The following is a 20,041-nucleotide window of genomic DNA, read 5'->3' on the forward strand; positions in this document are numbered from 1 at the left end:
CAATGACCTCCTCTACATTGCTTTTAATTGGATTACAGATTTATTTCCCAAATACTGACTTTGCATTTTTATCAGAAATTCTCTCAGAATGTACGAGGAAGAAATCATTTTTATACAGCATAAGAATCTTGTTATACCTTGTTAATCTTTTTATTGCTATGACTTCTGAATTAACACACACTCCTGACCACGCATATGCAGGTACATGTAGTGGTTGTCAGGTTAACGTAATCCAAAGAATTCCATTTCACTGAACACACTGCGGGTTTCAAACATGGCCGTCCCATACTACACTCCTCAGAACACACTGCCATTAACCTATGACCAACAACAGTAATGCTGAACCTTCACACTTGTTCCCAATCTCACTTAATCACATGCACTCTTTAAGGCAGGCATTTGAAGTAAATGCTCAGAACATGGTTTTGAACTAGTTTCCTGTTTATTCTGTTATTGCTTTGCATGGTACGCTCTGTTTATTGATTGCCTGACTTAAGTCTGACTTCCTGACTTGGACCTTGTCTTCCGATTCAGCTTTGTGTGCATTTCTCTCATAAAAAGATCAGCGTAATTGAGTAATTACAGCTCATAACAAGGTGCAGAAAAGTGACAGATGAAATGTAGAGTACAATCATCCAAAAGACTCATCTAAAAATTGACTGGACTTGCTTGAAGATTTGGCACAGGGGTGATCATGTTACAAAGAAGTGCAGGAAACTCTATGCTCGGCGGGATGAGTGGCTCATCAATCTATTTTACTTGCCCAATTTAATCAGTATTCTATGGTTTTTAGCCACTGGTATTTTACAACAAAAAACTGGGCCAGGTCTGGCATTTCTCAAACAACTATGAGCCAAATACTGACATTTTATGCATTCATATCATTCATGATGCATCCAAATACAGCAGTGGAAAAGACAAATATAATAAGGGATTTTCATGCCATCTTTACCAAATGTAATTGGGCAATAGGATAAACACACACTGCCACCAAAGCTAAAAAATGTGTGTTTATTTCTCAACCAAATTACTTGTATAACTGCCAAATAAACAGTTTCTGATTTATTCTAATTTGTGCAACAAATTTCTCGAACTCATTGCCACTGAAGGTCATCTTCTAAGACCTTTCAGTATGCCTCATGTCTATAAAAACAACCAGTGCCATGAGCAGGCTGCTAGGCTTGTTATTTACCATATATGGCAATTTGGGTGTGTTTGTTTATACAAATGAGCAGTACAGTGGACAAGCAGAGAAATTTAGAATGTGTGGAATTTATAAAGTCCATAGAGTAGTACTGTGCATACGAATATTTCATAAATGCCAGTTTGCTTGTGTGTACTGACAAATTTAATTAAATTTAGTTTAGACAAATTCAGGTGAAATGAATAACACTGATGATCTCCTCATCACAGCACCTGTTAGTGGGTGGGATATATTAGACAGCAAGTGAACATTTTGTCCTCAAAGTTGATGTGTTAGAAGCAGGAAAAATGGTCAAGCATAAGGATTTGAGCGAGTTTGACAAGGGCCAAATTGTGATGGCTAAACAACTGGATCAGAGCATCTCCAAAACTGCAGCTCTTGTGGGGTGTTGTGGCAGTGGACAGTATCTATTAAAAGTAATACAAGGAGGAACTCTGGTGAACCGGCGACGGGGTAATGGGCGGCCAAGGCTCACGTGGGGAGCAAAGGCTGGCCCATGTGATCCAAACCAACAGACAAGCTACTGTTGTTCAGATTGCTGAAGAAGTTAATGCTGGTTCTGATAGAAAGGTGTCAAAATACACAAAGCATCGCAGTTTGTTGTGTATGGGGCTGCATAGCCGCAGAAAAGTCAGTCAATCAATCGAGTATCTGTGGGATCTGCTGGACAAACAAGTCCAATCTATGGAGGCCCCACCTCTTAAAAGATCTGCTGCTAAGATCTTGCTGCCAGATACCACAGCACACCTTCAGGGATCTAACTGAGGTCCATGCCTTGATGGATCAGGGCTGTTTAGGCAGCAAAAGGGGGACCAACACAATATTAGGCAGGTGGTCATAATATTCTGGATTATCTGTGTATTTATTATGCTATGCTTACACCGAAATCTACCTTGAACCTTCCGGGGTTTTTTGCAAAAAAGAGTTTTCTTCAGAATGTCCTCACAGGGTCAAAACTCTTCGCTGTAGGGACATTTGGTCAGCACCTAGATATTAAAACATACCCTATCAGTTTGTAATCAAGCATGCCCTCATACTGACCCTCATAGCATCCTGAATGTGGTCCTGCCGCACAACCTCAGCAGAGCGATCCATATACCACTTCAAACAGCGTATCAGCTCTCTAGACACAAAAACAAACATTTAAAAAATTTGGATTTAGGTGTAACAAGCATTCCAGTGTACAAAATAGCTTTACACACTATTGCACAGTAGCCAAGATAATTCCTGATTGACAGGGTGATTGCGGTTGCAAAGCTGGGGTCAGTTTAAAACTCGACAGAATGTTAGCAACTAAGTCAATTTATGGCTCCAAACATTTTTTTTTTTACATTTTTGGCAGTCACTCATTCTGTTTGAGTCACTCAAATAAAATGATGATCAAACTACTTAACATTGCAATTTTAATGTTCAATATTCATCACTGCTCAACATAACCCATAACCAATTTTTGCTTTTATGCAATTTATGCAGTGGAAAAAAAAGTAGAATTGTTGTGCAAACTTCAAAATCCTATGGTATATTATTTACTTGTAGGCCAGTGCTCCTGCAAACTGGTTGTGTATGTAGGCATCCATAACTGGGCGAAAATGGTAATAACGTGGATCCCTGAGCAGGTTTATGATGAACACCTGAAACAGATCCACAAAAACACTCATATAAATCATTGAATTGTAATAACATTGATTGCCTTTATTATTGCCATATTGAATACGAACGGAAGTAATAGCACTAAAGTCAGATATGCATTCAACACTTTGAAGAATTTATCATTCATAAATATAGTCAACTGGCAAAAAAAAGCTTCCTACCAGTGACTGGAATACAAGTGGTCCATATTTGTCAATGTTGTCATCAAGGAGAGAGAACAGTGTATCCAGTACATCCTGCAGAAACTGCAAAAGCACAGAACACACCACCGTGCAGCAGGGATATGAGTATGCAGATATACAGTATGTATAATAGTCGTGTGTGTGTGTGTGTGAGCACCTTAACAATTTCCTCTCCATTAATTACTCGTAGACGGCCTAGGACATCCAGAACTCTTTCAGGATTCGCTTTCCATTTTAACAGAGTCAGAAGATCCACTGTCCCCACACACACACACACACACACACACAGAGAAAGAACATGCTTTAAATGAAAAGGACTTCTTTCAATTTGACTTACATTGATTTAATGAATTCAAGTGCACTACTATAAATGACAGTCAGTCACTCTACATGTTGTGACTGATGGTTTTAGTGAAAGAGCAGAAGTAGTTAAACCCACAATAGCTGAGTTTAACTACATTTATAAATGTAGCCTATTCATGTTAACTCCAAATCGTGTCCATACAAGCATTCAGCTTTAAACAAGGTCTGTGCAAAATCTAATGCTTTCAAAGAAATGCTTCCCATTTGATAGTGCCATTTGTATCATCTTTACTTCACTGGAAACTTGTGACCATGCCTTCAGGCAAAAACAAAACAAGAACATTAATGCTAGCTACAAGATGTTTGCTGTCCTCTTAATGTTCAATGAACAGCCTAAAGAAAAAACAAACACAAACATAAAAACAAAAATTCTAAAACTTGTGTGTGTGTGTGTATTTTACCATTCTGTGTGAGCTTAGTGGAAACCAGTATGGTGCTGATGCAAAAACTCTCCTTGTTGCTGCGCTGAAAGGGAAATGAAGCTGGAATAGCAGGACAGGTGTTTAGGTCTGCCTTACTGCATGGCATACTCAAATACAGCCCTTGATTAGTAAATGTTGTGTTCTCGTCACACTAGAGAGAGAGAGAGAGAGAGAGAGAGCAGATTGTAGCCCTTAATAAATTCATTTTCAATGTCTACAGTTACAGTATATCATGCTCAAGACTTGTTACATTATGTTGGCTATTTTGTTTAGATGCAGTAGTGGGAGACAAATAACCTGATACAGTAAATATGGATGCAGTAAAATCAAAGGTTACATATTTTATTGGTATTATTTGCATTAATATCTTACTTTTTATTAAAGAAAATGAATCTAGTTACAGAATATTCCTACAAAGTATTCTACAAAGATTACAGTTGTATTGACCTGATTCCTCTGGCCTTCATCAAAGGGGTTCTTCGAATGCTATGTTCACACACACAGTGACTGTATCCCTGCAAGTCAGCAGTCACTGTATTATGAAGTCACCAGTGTGTGTTCCTACTACTGGTAGCCATACTAGCATTCCACTTGAGAACACATCAGTTTTTCTGCTGCTAACATGAAACATTTTGGAGGGAGATTTTGTATATAAAATGGAGGGAGAGTTTGTATATAAAATTCATGTGTTTATCTGTATATATCTCTTTTGCCATGAATCAAATGCGCTTTACTGTCTTCACTCTCATGGGTAGTCACTGCACCAAATTGCTCCATATTTGCATAAAAGTTCAGCTTTCCTCTACTTTGTCACATTGCTGGATACGCCCACATCTATTCATAAATGGTCACTGATGCTCATGTCGCTCTCACTGGTAGCTTTGTTGCTGCGATTTGTTGTGTGTGTGAATGTAGCATAATTACTTGACTTTACTTAAGTTGATAAGTCTTGTGACAGCTTTTAGAATACGAATGAATTAATTCAAGTGGGATTAATATTCAGTAATGCTTTGGTGATACTGTAAATGTAAATGCCGAAGAAGCTTACTGAACTGAACTGAATTCATTAAAGGTACGTCAGTGATTAAAGTTAAATTTATCAGGTTTTCCACCCAGTAACAAATAATATTTAATCATTTATTCTTATGTGATCTCTTGAGACATCCCATCTCTAATTGTGGCCAGAGTTTTATGTCCTACAATGTTCTATTTGCTTTTCCGTTTCTGGAAAACAGCTACACAAGCACCTGTACTAGGTATATTATATTTCAAAGAAAAGTTAAATCCATAACCAAAAGAAAGGTTTTGGTAAACAAAATTTTTAAATACTTCAAGACTTAAAGCTACAGTGTAGATCTTTTGTTAAAAATTAAACAGATGACAATTCAGTCAGGAGAGAAAAACAAATACTTAATAATCTGATGTTCCTGAGCTGCTGTGAGTCACCCTGACAATTCACAGTTAGCACTGTGTCAGGGGAATCGGATCAGAACTGGAGGGAATTGTGTACGCCTACATCAGATACCAGCTAGGTTATAGCAAACGTCATCATGCCCTACTTTTAGGCACAAAAGAAGTCCAAAATACACCGTGACTGGCAGGAGCCAGCAGCCAAAGAGAGAGCGGTGTGAGAGCGTTAACAAAGCAAACAGAAGTGAGTCAGACATTATACTATAAGGGGAAAAAAAGACTCAGGTATGACAGAGATTTAGCTTTTCTTCTTGTGAAATAGATAGATCGACAGATAGATAGACAGCTTGATCGTTGCTAATGATAGATGATAATCAGATGATTTTGCCTTGCTTGTATGAACACATGGTTAAGAAATTTTGTAATGTTATTGTACTACATTACCATTTAGGCATTCAGGCACTTGGTCTGCATTATGTGATTCAGAACACAGCCCTGAATTGATTCTGCATGTCTGCATTTACAGCCTTGACTTTAATCAGAGCACAAGAGAACAGCAGCGCTAAACATGTTACAAAATGTTCTTCTGCAAGTAGCACACAGTAATATTTTTCTAGTATAAAATATGAAACAACAAAATCCTACATCCTATAGATTTAAAAAGTACATATTTGAATGCAAAAAGAAAGCATCTATCTTTTACTATCCTGTAAATGTCAAAAGGAAGCAGAGAGGGGCATGAAGGAAAGGGGAAGTATAAGAGGAAGGGAGGAGGTGAGCAAGGGAAGGAAGGATTTTTTATTATTTTTTTTTACCATTGCTATACTGCAAAAGTTGACAGCAAGTTAAAATATCTTACATTTAGTCATATTAACATATTAAGTTAGATAATTATGCCTTTTTCTAAAAATTACTACTTAAAATTAGCAAAATAATCTGTCAATAGAACAAGAAAAATAGTCAAATAGTCACATAATGGAATTGTAATAGGAATCTTAAAGTAAGAAGTGAAGATAAAAGAGAAAAGATAATATAACTTGCTAAGATGTCATTTTTTGCATTGTATAATTGTTATATTTTTGTGAAGAGAGGAATACCTGAGAGTTTTGACCTTTCGGGGATATTTCGCTGGTATCCACAATGACAATTGCTTTTATTTAAAACATTATTTTAAGTAAAGGTTAGGGTTGGAATAGAAGTAATTAGCTGCATTAATAATTATGAAAATGGAAGATACTCACAAGGATAGTAAAACAGAAGCCTGTGCATAATCATGGGTTATCGTTGTTCTAAGCCCAGTTCTTAACACTGGATAATTCACACTTGTAATTTAGTAGCGGGGGTTATGAAACCCTGCCCCTCAATCAGTGTTAGCAGCACGTTTATGGTGTTAATCTGGCATTACGGTGCCAAATGTGTACAGTGTTAGAATGTTATGGCTTAGCAACAGACATCCAATTATAAATGAAGCTTGTGCCTCATACCACATGAAAACCAACAACAAGCAACACAGCAACACAACAAAAATGGCTTGGTGGCAAAATACTGAACGTCCTGGAAGTGTGTGCAGTAGTGAGGGGGAAATACATGACACTGAAAAACGAGGAGAAGTTAGATAAAAACGAATGCTTGGTCAACTATGTGACAAACCTAAAAAGGTGAAAAAAGTTTAGAAGGCTGTAAACAGCGTACTTGACTTTTTTCCCCACTGGTGCGAAAGTATGAGAGTCGTTAATTAAAATGTTCATGCACTGTATTTATCTAATTGTGGTTGTTGACACTGTAAATATGCAAATAAAAACATCAACCCAAGCTTCAGGAATGTACAGCGTGAAATGTCAAATTATGAATACCCAGAATTAATTGTTAACCCTGGTTCAAGTATGAGCAGTGTTTAGAATGACCCAGAGTTAACTATTTATATATAGTGTGAAATGCCCTAAGGAATGTGTGTGTGTCTTCGTACCTTATACACATAAAGCTCATGGCACTCATCCCCTAAGGTGGTTCCATCTTCTCTCATCAGTGGAGTGAAAGAGAAACCAAACAGCTTCTTCTCTCCTTTATCTTTAGCTGCAGGCAAGAAAACAACAAAAAATGTATACATACCTGACACAATGATGCCATTCAGTGTCGAACAGAACATGATTACAATACAGATATTCTGATGAATAAGAAGTGTGCAGTGTTGTGTGATTGTGGAAAAATTCTTTAGAATGTTTATATCATACAAAAAGCTCTGTTTGCAGACTGTAATGTTCGGCTTTATGCTTTGTTCCATAACCACATTTTAAAATAACTGGCTGTGGAAGCTTTGGAATAGGGCCTGCAGTACATAGTATAAAGTTTTTGTAGTGTTTAGCACAGAATATTTAGTTTTTCACTGTAAGTACATAGGCCATGTGGAGTAGTAAACAGGCAGTACTCACTAGAGCAATGTCTGAACTCAAAGCGTAGGTGTGAGCCACGAAAGCGCTCAATAGGAATGGACAGTTTGAGGCTTTCACTCCAGCGAGGACTGTTATTGTGATACAGGACAAAGGAGCAATGCTCACTAACATTTGGCTCTCCGCAGCCCACACTAATGCAATCCTAAGACAGAAGGAGAGAAACAGAATATATACACCTATAAACTTGGATTTTCCTGGAATACATTTCAGAGGAGCTTTCAGAGGAGAGATTTCTGTTATTACACTTACACCGCTTTAAATAGTTAACTATAAAATTAGTTGGCTGTGACAATAACTGCATGACCTCATGTTTGGTGATCATTGTGCAAAATGCAAGAATAAGAAATAAATTCTTATATGAATATGGTAAATACACTCACTGTGCGCCTGTACACCTGCACAATTATGCAGATATCTAATCACATGGCAGCAGCTAAACGCAAAAACTCCTGCACAAACTGGTCAAGAGTTTCAGGTAATGAAGAAAATTGTGCTCTCTTCGACTATAACCGTGGCATGCTTGTTGGTACTAGATGGGCTTCTTTGAATATTTCAGAAATGCTGATCTCTTTGCATTTTCACACAAAACAGCTTCTAGAGTCTACACAAAATGGTGCAAAAAACAAAAAAGTATCCTGTGTTTTGAGGGCACAAAAGCACCTTGTTGATGAGAGAGCTCAGAGGAAAATAACCAGACTGTTCTGAGCCAACAGGAAGTCTACAGTAACTCTATAAACACTATTTGTACCTGTGTTGAACTCATCAAATCTTGAGGTGGATGAGCTACAAACAGCAGATGACCACATCAGGTTACATTCCTGTAAACCAAGAATAAGAATCTGGGGCTATTATGGGTTCAGACTCACCCAAACTGGACAGTCTAAGACTGGAATAAGACCAGGTGATTTTTTTTTTTCTAATCTTCGACTGTCCAGTTTGAGTGAGACTGTTGAGACCACAGAGACTGTTGGGTGTGAAAATCTCAGGAGATCAGCAGCTTGTGAAATATTCAAAACAGCCCACCTGGTACAAAGAACCATGCCACAGTTAAAAGTCATAGAGATCAGACGTTTTCTTCACCCTTATGTTAACTGAGGTCAACATTAACTGAAGCTCTTGATGTGAATCTGCATGATTTTATGTACTGTGCTTCTGCCACATTATTGGTTGATTAGATGACTACAGAAATGTTCAAGTGTTCCTAATAGTCCACAATTATGGTATATTCTCTGTATTGTTGTGACAGTAACAAGAGGTGAGATGTCTTTGATATCCAAAGATCTCATTAACTATAAGAACACAAATAACATACATAACAATATATTATTCAAATTTTTGTCTATATTTTGCTTTGTGAGTGTTCCCTCATATGTGTAACCACTATAAGATGTACCATTTTTCACAGACGATTTGGCATCTCTATGATTTCAACACAGTAAATTGTCTGGAGTTATTTACTTTTCTCATGTTAATAATTCAGTTAATTATGTGGTCTTCCATGCATACCACAGCATCTTTTTTATTTATATTTAATAGTCACAACTAAATAGTTTGCTCTTTCATAAGAGTATGGAAAGAAGCAATTTTAGACCAAGTGAGTCAGTAGATGTCATGCATTCTGTTGAATCAGTCCTCCTCAGGGAAGGAGATTCTTTTTTTGACCAATTCATTCATTCATTCATTCATTCATTCATTCATTCATTCATTCATTCATTCATTCATTCATTCCTGACCACCACAAACTGGGAAAGAATCAGAAAAAGTACACTTACACCAAGCCAAATTAACAATACGCTAGTGTTATACCAGTAAATAATGTAAACACTAAATACTTTTGTATAGTCCAGCAAAAAGTCAGCTAATCATTTAAATACCATCAACAACCTGTCAGGAGTTTGATCAGGAGAAAATCCATACACAATATATATCAGAGGTTCCCAATAAAGGGGTCACTTGATTTACAAATAGGAGAGAAACACAGAAACTCTTCTTTTGTTTCATTCATTTATCCATCCTTTGTCTACACTGCTTATCTTACTGTGTTTCAGGGAACCTAGAGCCCATCCCAGGAGACTCTGGGCACAAGGCGGAGTGTACCCTGGACAGGATTTCAGTCTATCACAAGGCACAATCGCACACACACTATGGACAATTTAGTGATGCCAATAAGCCCACAGTGCAGATCTTTGGATTGGGGGAGGTAAACCTGAGGACCCAGAGACCTCCACACACCTCCACACACTACGAAGTAAGTAATCAAACTCCCATGAGGCAAAGGTATGACACAAGTCACTGTGCATTCATGCCTTAGTTCACAGATTAGTATTGTAATCTACTATTATTTACTACTGCTACTTTTCTACTACTAGAAAAATGGATTTTGTATGTGACTTTAAAATGTCACTGGGGGTTGAAAGCATGCGGCACATTTCAATTAAGAGTGTATGCACTATTTTAATCTTTCTTTGTCCATTTTATTCAGTTACTGTTATTGTTTGAATTAAAAAAATCTCTCATATTCTCTTCAAACCTGCCTAAAGGTTTTCTAAAGTTTTAGGTTTAAGATAACAGTAGAATGTTTTAAAGAGAAACAGCATGTCAGTCTATTTAAAATCGCTGTGCATAAAATCGCTAAACATTTTACAGTAACGCTGACTGCGCCCCAGGCTTTCTCACCCGACATCAGCGCTTGAACTCGCTAATGCTCTTGTGGCTGAATGAGCACAAATCCCCACAGTCTTGCTAGCCACAGCGCAGTGGAAAGCTTCCCAGAATAGTGGAGGTTATTACTGTATAACAGAAGTGGGGGGGGGTGTGACTAAATCTGGAATGGGAATGTTCACAAAAGCACATGAGTCTTATGGCCAGGTGTCCACAAACATTTGGCCATGTAGTGTATGTTACTGGCAAAATAAAATGGTATGAAGTTCACAGAAAAAATATTTGTTTATTTTGCGTTGCATAAAAAGTTTTGGAACCCCTGCTCTCTAGACTATTAACATGTTACTTCATTTGAACAGCACAGTTTATAGTTGTTGATATTTAGTATGTAATCTATATGCTATAAACTTGAACTTGTCTACTGCTTTATTTGTGTAGTCCGGTTAATAGCACTTGATTTTCAGTAGATCTATTGAGCATTATCTCATCCCTAGCTCGATCACAATTTCACATTCAGGTTAATTCATGACTAGGAAAAGGGTTATTGAAATAAAGAGTCTTAAATGTTTTACATTGCAATTTTTAATTCCTTTATCTTTTGCTTGTAAATGCAGGCTATCATTTTCCAACATTTAAATATGTGAAACACAGAAGTAATGAGAGACAGAGAGCAGAGCAGAGAGAGAGCGAGAGTGCGAGAGAGAGAGAGTGTGCGAGAGAGAGAGAGAGAGAGAGAGAGAGAAGAGGGAGGAGCATCAGCTAAACTCTTGATGTTGCCACACATTAACAACATTCCAAAATGACAAATTGTCTGTCACATCTAATTATTATATTCTATATTACTAATGTGTCAATCACAGTTATAGTAATTAGACAAATATAAATACACATTGTGTTATAAGTAGTTTTTCCCCAGTACACACACAAACACATTTATGTTAGACTTACTTTTAGTGTTTCTCCATCTGCATACAGTACGTACACTGTCACCTCTATATTCTTCTGCACGCTTTTCCCTCCTCTCTCAAAGTCGCCACGCTCAAGGGTCAGATATATGTCATTTCGGCTGTCTCCTGCACACACACACACACAAACTAAATAATGAAATATTCCTGACATTATACAATGTAATAATAATAATAATAATAATAATAATAATAAAAACATTTTTTAGTGTGCCACACATTCACAGATGCACTACAATTGTTGCCTTAACACTACTACAGGAAAGCAGAGCCAGAACTTTAGGCAAAAAGATTCAAAAGTTATTTGTAGTTTCACTCACAATGCGTGTGTTTTGACCACAGATAGTGGTGAAAATTTCAAACTGCAGGAGAAAAGATCTAGATGGACAAATCGGCAGCAGAGTGGTATTGTGGCATTGCTGCTGCAGATGCCCGAACTGCTATATTATTGTTCCTGTGGTGTTGTCTGGTGATACTTGTGGTGTTTAGACAGGTGTCAAGATGATGTGAGTAAAATTTGTTGAAGACTGGACAAAATTTGGAGCAGGAGTAAAAATATGACAGTTCGATATAAGCATTCTTAGCATGTTACTGTAACTTTTGACAAGTAGGTGGCGCTGTCATGAAATTTGTGGTCACTGCACAAATTCTGTGTTAAGATAAATATCTTATGTAGCTTCTGAAGGGCTGTACTACATTAAAAAAAAGTACATTAAAGAAAATAATAAAAATTTACACTGATCATCCTGTTCAAATGGTGATACTTTGGTGTTTAGACAGGTGTCAAGATGCTGTGAGTATAATTTGGTGAAAATTGGAAAAATGTGGAGTAAAAAGTATTTGGATCATTCAAAATTCTTTGTGAGTCAAACTGTTAAGATGATGTGTGCCAAATTTGGGATTTAAGCAAAATTTGACAATTAAGCAAAATTTGTAGGAGGAGTAGTAAAAAATAAAACATTTTTGGATAATGTAAGAGGTGGAAAATCTCGTATTGACCCAGGGAATCCAGGAGGATGCAAACTTTTGAACCAGATGAAATTGTAAATTTATATCATGCTATTTTCTGATAAACATGTAAATATCTTCTGAAGGGCAGTACTACATGAAAAAAATAAGAACATTAAACAAAATAATTACAATTTACACTGATCATCCGGTTCAAAGGTTTATACCCCCCTGTCTTAACGTATTGTGTTGCCTTGTTAAGCATCAGTGAAGGTTTACACCTTTTGTAATAGTTGTGTACAAGTCCCTCAGTTGTCCTCAGTGTGAAAAGATGGTTCTCAAAATCATACATAAACAACTATCACAACACATAAAAACAGCCATTGATCACCCAGGTAACAACACAGTATTAAAAATCAAGACTGTTGAGCTGGTTCATTTTGGTAAATTCAGTTATTATTGTGTCTAGTGGACTATTTGAGACATCTGTTATGTGAAATACCTTATTCAGGGCAGTATTAAAAAAAACAAACATACATTTTTATGATCTCTCTTAAAAAAATATATATATATCTGCAATGCATATGTAAACTTATTACCTAAAAAGTACATATTAATTTAAAACATGTTAATTTTTGTGTCTTTTAACCACTGCAATAAAATATATGCAACATGACTTTTAGAAGAAAGTAAAGTAAAAAAAAAAGAAAAAGAATTAAGTAAATCATGGGTGAACAAGATATAAGGTATATGTTTTTTTTGTTGTTGTTGAATGATTGAAGATTAATGCAACACTCATGTTAGTAAATCTAACAGACTAAGTAGTGTACATCTGGTCATAAAATGTTAAAAACATCTGCCACTCCTACCTGGTAAAATGATATCAGGAAATCCAAGTTTACGTGTAAGAGTCACAGCCCCATTGAACAGTGTCTGGTTTTCTCTTCGCAAGGCATCTAGATCACCACGGAACAGCTGCAGGGATACTATTAGACCTAAAAAAAAAAACATATACACACAAAGAGATGAAAACTCTAAAGAGTTTCCACCTTTTACTGAAAATTGTTATGGGTTAGCACATCCCATAATGGCATCTGCCATCAGTATTTCCCTCAAATTACCATAATTGGTGCTTGGGGCTGAGTATTTTGTGCTGGACTTTCGGATGATGTTCTCATGGATCTGATACCACTCACTTTCATTGTTACAGCTAAGGAAAAAAAACAGAGATATGAAACATATGAGGACAGCACATACATACATATACTGTATGTGCAAACACTTGCACACACTCACGTGTAGATTTTTAGCACAAAGTCCTTTTCCTCTTTTGGGTCTGTGATGGAGCTAAAGACATCACTCATGGCCAGGGCAGCACAGCCATAGGGTCTTCTGTACTGGACATGTGGGGGTCCCTTCTTTGAGTCATTTAGTAACATACGACCTTCACACATAGAACAGATCAATCACCATGAAACTAATAACAGAATAATACATCAAAAACTGCAATTCAGTATTTGAAACAAGTGATGTTTCTTGATTTTGGCTCTGCACTCCAGTATACAAAACAAAACAAACAGGGGGATAAAACATTTAACAAATTCATTCAAATGCTTATATGCTGATTCCAGTAGGGATAATGGACCTTTTTATACACAATTAGCAATCTAGGCCTGCTGAGTTGTGTGTCATCCAGCTGTAGGCTGGTACATCATTACTTCATGCACAAGAGAGCTAAGGAAAGCTGTAAAGGTAAAAATTAAACAAATGCTAATTCCAGTAATTCAGGCTACCATAAGGCCAATTAGAGACTATGGCCCTTCATCAGTGTTGCATAGGTTAGATGATCTTTAGCATATCTGTATGATCAAACTCACATCTGGTCCCAAGTCTGTCTAAATTTGAGCATAATTTTATTTATTTATTTTTTTAAAAGGAAAGAAAAGAAAAAGAAAATGTAAAAATAAACAAAAAGAACTAAAAAAAATTAAAAATGCAATCTGAAAAATGCTTGATTTGAAGTTAAATAATAAAAATCAACATTGTCCATTATTATTGCAAGTTTTAGTTCATAGAGTGGTATATGTAATAAAATATGCAATATATATGCAATAAAATGAAAATAATGACTCAATTCAGTGGTGGCTCAACAGTTAAAGCTCTGGGTTCATGTTCAGAAGGTTGGGAATTCCAGTCCCTCTTGGCTGACCCCAGCTTCTTAACATGCTAGAACAGGGTTGTCCCATCTTATCCACACAGGGTCGGTGTGGGTGCAGGTTTTATTCCAACCAAGCAGAAGCCACACCAGAGCCTAATGAAAGCCAAGATCAGTTGATTAAACAGGAATCAGGTGGAATCACGTGTGGCTCCTGCTTGATTAAAATGAAAACCTGTATCCACACCGGCCCTTTGTGGATAGGATTGGACATCCCTGTGCTAGGAAATGCAAAGAAAAGAATTTCCCTGTGCTGTGATATATATGTGACAAACAATTTGCAAATCTGAATACACATGGCTCTTTAATAGCTTATTAGTCCTTTAATTCAGAGCACATCCATGCATTTGCTTTGATGTGGAATCTTGGGCTATACAAAAACAACTGAATATCGTCTCACATTTTTGGAGGTTATTACAAAACATGGCAGATTCCAGACTAGTGGGTGGGAGTTTTCATCCAAGCAAGTGAGATTGATTCATCATTTACACTCAAATCACTGCTTGTTTTGATGTTTTTTATGACAGGTTCATAAATCAGATCTGTTCATATTTTATTTCGCATGCTCAAATCTGCACTTATATCGACACTGCTTTGATGAATAAGGATCTATTTTGTTTCTTGTTTCAGTAACAAGAATTTTAAAAAAAAGACTTTAAACCAGGACAAAACAAAAGCTTATTTCAGTTGCTGGATAGATAAAGGACAGTATCCATAATGGAGCAATAGATGTGTCAAAGAATGCTATAAAGATTATCCATGACAATGAAGTACCAGTAAAATGAATCTTTAATATGGATTTAAGGGTTTGCTAGAGACCCAAACCACTTAAAGTCTCAGAAACAGATCTTTTTTTTCCATTTTTAAAGTCTGCTTAAAGATTTAAAGTTTTATCAAAGCTTTTACATTAAATCACTACCACGGAATTATACTTGTATAGAGCTTTTAACAATGGACATTGTCCCAAAGCAGTGTCTTCTGGGTGACATGGTATAGTGGAATTATATTGGGAATAGGGTTGTAAATTGTATTGTGTTCAATGGATGTAAGGTATTTTGAATAAAAATCCCAGGACAATCTTTATTCTTTCAACAGTAGCTCAAAGGAGGTACAAATCTATAATATTTAGGTCGCTTTAGCCCCATAGTAAGGTTTGCATTACACTTTCCACATCCCTAGCATCTGCCAGTTTCTTTCTGGAAAACAGGATGGAGGACCATGTACTGATTACCAAATATTTAACTAGGTGACCAAGAAATTCAATTTCACCCTGTCTTTGTTGCCACTTTTGCGACTGTTAGTTTTGACCAAATTGTAAAGTCATACAACAGACAAAGACAAAAAAGTGGTGCTAACCCCGCTTTTAAATTACAACTGTGAAATGTTCCTTTACTAGGGTTAAAATGCTGGTTTCAGAACAATAACCCAAAGGTAAGTGCAGTGTGAAAAGCCTTTTGGTGTATTACTCCAACATGGAGGAGTATGTGGGTCATGTGAGTTCCATAATGATGTGACTTATGAAGCATAATGCTACCCTAAACGATGGCAGGGATTTAACTGCTGGTAAATGTTGATCCTCCTCTTTGCTAAGAATGTTTTCTCCCATTTCCTCCCAAATTTGTTTATCTGCCAAAGCCATACTGCAGTTATCAGCTGTTCTTCCTGTAAGACATGTGATGCCAGACACAGCGTCTTTTCGAACTGCTGTTCATTCTGCATCACAAGGCCATGTAACATGTGTCTGAGGAAAGCACTATCTGCACACTTCATCATACATTAAGTGACGTATGCCAGTAAATAGGTAATGTTGCTGTGATTGTCACAGGAGAGAATATACAATCCATTACACCCAGAGACCACAGACAATTTTTCTCATTTGGTTGGCATCTTCTGATAATAGGTAAACAATTTTCTCTTGTGCCAAGTCTAGGAAATTTTCTACTGTGAGCTTTAAGTTATTTTATTAACACTTTTTTATCATAGTTTAGAAGTAATTAAAAAAAATATGTTATGTTAAGAGACCAATAGAAATAAGATATACTGTATAAGATGTTCTGTTATATAGACAGCAACACCTCCAGGAAAATGGTGCTTTCAGGTTCTTGTTCCATTCTCCAATTACAACCACACCCACAAACCTGTAAGTGACTTAAGAGCAATGCAATGGTTTTGCTTAACACACTTTTCCAGTGTGTTAGGTATGTCACTAATGAAAAGCAATACATTTTGGGTGTTGTATTTCACAGTGAAATGCAATGCAGCTGCAGTGATTGCTTTTAAAGGCAGATTACAATCACTTCTGACACACATTCAGCATTTAATTATTTAAAAAATCCTTGCTGATTAAAGAGATTTTTTCTGCATGGCACTAATGGAAAGAAATACTGTGTGTGTATTGTATTTATTACTCCGCCGCCAAAAGTCAAATTACATTTCATTCTGGTCCAGTATATTCTTCATATAGAAGAAATACTTTTCTCTTGTCAGAATTAAGTAGGGGAAGTTACTCAGGACACTCAGGACATTTCAGTTAACAGCTAGATAACTGCTGATAGTTTTATGTACATTGCCAATCATAAGGCAAGGATGAGTCTATTATTTGGAAAAGAGGTGTTTCTTGTAGTATTTCTTTAGGAAAATGCCTAGGTATCAGATCTACTACTCAAAATGAAATTGGTGAAATGAGTTCAGTATTTTTTATTTGGGCAAAGGATTGTTCTACTGATTATATTGCTTTCTATATAATTATGCATCGGATTGTCTGACATTCATAATCTGAATTTTTGGCCTATTGAATCATGGAAACATTTCAAGTCATCACTAATTTAAATGAGAATCTCTGCATTGTCTTATACGTCCCTAAAAATACACAGTTTACTCTAAGCAATCAGCTATAAGCTGTTTTGATGTTTCCCTCACAGCTAATTGGCTAAGACCAGGGTATATTAATGATTCCAGGAGGATTAACCTCATTTAAAGCTACATACTAATTTGGTCTCATTTATATGCACTGTTTTAAATGTAAAGGATTTAATATTTATCTAACAGTACATTACATTATTTGTGAATTTGCTGTGAGGCTTACACTGGATAGTAGGTCATTCATGGGTTAGGTATTTTCTTTCTATACCTTTGCTGCCAAAAATGGCTGGATAGCATATGCCCTCATTACCACCTTCCATTGTGGCTTGTGAAAAGGTGTAGGCTGAGCTGTCATAATGTCTTCCTGTCCCTGAACCAGCTTCATCTACAGTAGCTGGCCAATTGGTTGGGTAACTTGAATGAATGAGAATGCCAGAGAAAAAAAGAACAGGTCATCTCTTAAAGAAAAGATGAGACAGATTCTGTACTATGGGGGGTTCAGTTTCACTAAGAAAGACAACACTCACATCCTTCAGTGCATAATTCCATTCCTTACATATTCCATGTGCATGTACACCTACACTAGAACACTATACAGACTGCTGCAACTATGATTGATTTGGGAATAGTGGGGAGCTTGTACCTGGCCTAAGAGCTTTATGTTCCTGCGAGTCCCTGCAAGCCACATTTAAAGCCTACAAGGGAAATGCTGTAAGTGCGAACGCCACAAGATCACCTCAGGCAGCCAGGTGATCCATCTGGTGTTAAAATATTACATTTTACAGCTTTAACATATAATCTGTGTTTAAGTAGTCTAGACAAAACTCCCCAAAATCTATAAAGAATGTGCTCCTTCAAATCTGTGAAACAACAAGGCAGTAGAGCATAATTCATATGATCTGGTCATACACATCTTTAGTAGTGAGAGAGAGAGAGAGAGACAGAGAGAGACAGAAAGAGAGATTTTTTGTCGGTTTGGTGTTTGGGATATTATAATATCTAAATTTCAATAAGCAATCAAAATTTGCTATAATGTGCTTGGTGAACATTAAATTCCAGATTTAGTCCTGCTTTGCTGTTATAATAACCTCCAATCTTCTAGAAAGGCTTTCCACTAGATTTTGGAGCATGGCTGATTTTTTGCAGTGAGGCCTGTAGTGCAGTCAGTGTTTCAATTCATCCCATGGTTGCTCTTATGGGTTGAGATCCACTTGAGGCTATTTGTGTTCTTTCATCCTAAACTTGCCAAACCATGTCTTCATGGATCTCACACTGTGCACAGACGCATTGTCATGCTGGAACAGGTTTGGACCCATTGAAGGAAAATCTTAAAGTTACAGTATACAAAGACATCCTATATATTTGGGTGCTTCCATCTTTGTGGCAACAATTTGTGGACAACCCACATGCTGGCATGATGGTCAGGTAACTACATACTTCAGGCCATACAGTGTATCTCAAAAACCAAGCTAGCATAAATTACAACTTTATCAAAAGATATCAACACAAACTAAGGACATACGTTATGCCAACTTCACAAATCAGTGAATATAGAGCCTCAAGCTACCCTGTACGTGCCTTATAGACATTCCAGGATCAAAAAGCAACACCACCATTTTAGCTCAGGTAGATCAGTTTTCTTAAGCTTGCTGTCTCATCCTACATTCTCCTTCATAGCTAAATCAATAGAGACAGCTAGGACTCTCTTGCATCATATGTTCTGCTGTGTTGGACTGTTGGATGACCTTGTGTCAGATCCCAGGTCACCCAACATGATGGGTGTTACAATGAGTTCTGCATGTCATCCTATTTCCTATTATGTCTGTACCACTAACATGAGGCATTCTGCAGGATGTGTCCCACTACTACCACCTCCTACTGTTGAGGGTTTTCAGGCTTTTTCACATAGGAGAAAGCGAAATCTTGTGTATGTGTTTAGTGCCTTTTTGAGACATGTAGTCACTTCCCTAAAATATTCATATTACATTCTGCTGTCATTATGTTTTGGCTTTACATTGTGGCATTCAAATAAACATTTAATACAAGTCTAGTATACTGTGATGCATTAAATAGTCTTGTAATTATCACATATATCATTGCAAATGCTGTGTAATTTCACAGCCCTCATTATTTGCCAGCTTAAAATGTAGAGCTTGATCCATCATATCTGTTTTTTTTTTTTCCTGATGAACTGCATCAAACTGCATACATCAGACCCTTGAGCTAGACTTAACACTGTTCTTCGCTTGAGTAGGTGCTGAGGTCAGGGTCAGAATCACACATAACTGAGACATGCCTCTGCAGAATTCAAACTCCACCCCGCACTCCACTCCACTGTATGTATAACTCAATACCCGAATACAGCCATATGTGAATAACTCAATGTACCTGTAAATATCCTCAAATTAAAGCTGGTATTCTGCACCTGAATCATAGTCACAGTTTCAACCCAAATCAGATGTGAAGAAGAACAAAGCCAATAAAACAAAATTCATGCCATCCTTCAAACACATATAGAGTATTGACTAAACTGGGAGATCAAATAAAATATTTTATTTGCCAAATTCTTACCAGTTCGTATGACGTGTGCAACAATATAGAGTTCTTTTTTAAGATCCTTTGTGCTCAAATCCTAGAAGAAACAAGTTACTTTTTTTTAGTTTATGACAATTTTTTTTAGAAAATAATTCAGACATTTGGTAAACATAC

General features: G+C 36.7%; 1 protein-coding gene across 1 annotated transcript in view; it reads right to left on the bottom strand.

The window, feature by feature from the left end:
• Positions 1-20,041, bottom strand: part of LOC131353491 (dedicator of cytokinesis protein 3-like) — a 62,535-nt gene that overhangs the window by 22,694 nt on the left and 19,800 nt on the right. Inside the window, exons 11-22 of the mRNA XM_058390573.1 lie at positions 19,904-19,964; positions 13,552-13,699; positions 13,377-13,465; positions 13,125-13,250; positions 11,291-11,415; positions 7,661-7,823; positions 7,198-7,304; positions 3,801-3,972; positions 3,194-3,291; positions 3,016-3,099; positions 2,735-2,835; positions 2,246-2,327 (exon numbers count right to left, since the gene is read on the bottom strand). Coding sequence (XP_058246556.1) covers positions 2,246-2,327; positions 2,735-2,835; positions 3,016-3,099; positions 3,194-3,291; positions 3,801-3,972; positions 7,198-7,304; positions 7,661-7,823; positions 11,291-11,415; positions 13,125-13,250; positions 13,377-13,465; positions 13,552-13,699; positions 19,904-19,964 — 1,356 coding nt within the window. The remainder of the gene's footprint in view (positions 1-2,245; positions 2,328-2,734; positions 2,836-3,015; positions 3,100-3,193; positions 3,292-3,800; positions 3,973-7,197; positions 7,305-7,660; positions 7,824-11,290; positions 11,416-13,124; positions 13,251-13,376; positions 13,466-13,551; positions 13,700-19,903; positions 19,965-20,041) is intronic.

This window comes from Hemibagrus wyckioides, linkage group LG05 (assembly GCF_019097595.1).
Source record: "Hemibagrus wyckioides isolate EC202008001 linkage group LG05, SWU_Hwy_1.0, whole genome shotgun sequence".
In the NCBI taxonomy this organism is placed as follows: domain Eukaryota; kingdom Metazoa; phylum Chordata; class Actinopteri; order Siluriformes; family Bagridae; genus Hemibagrus; species Hemibagrus wyckioides.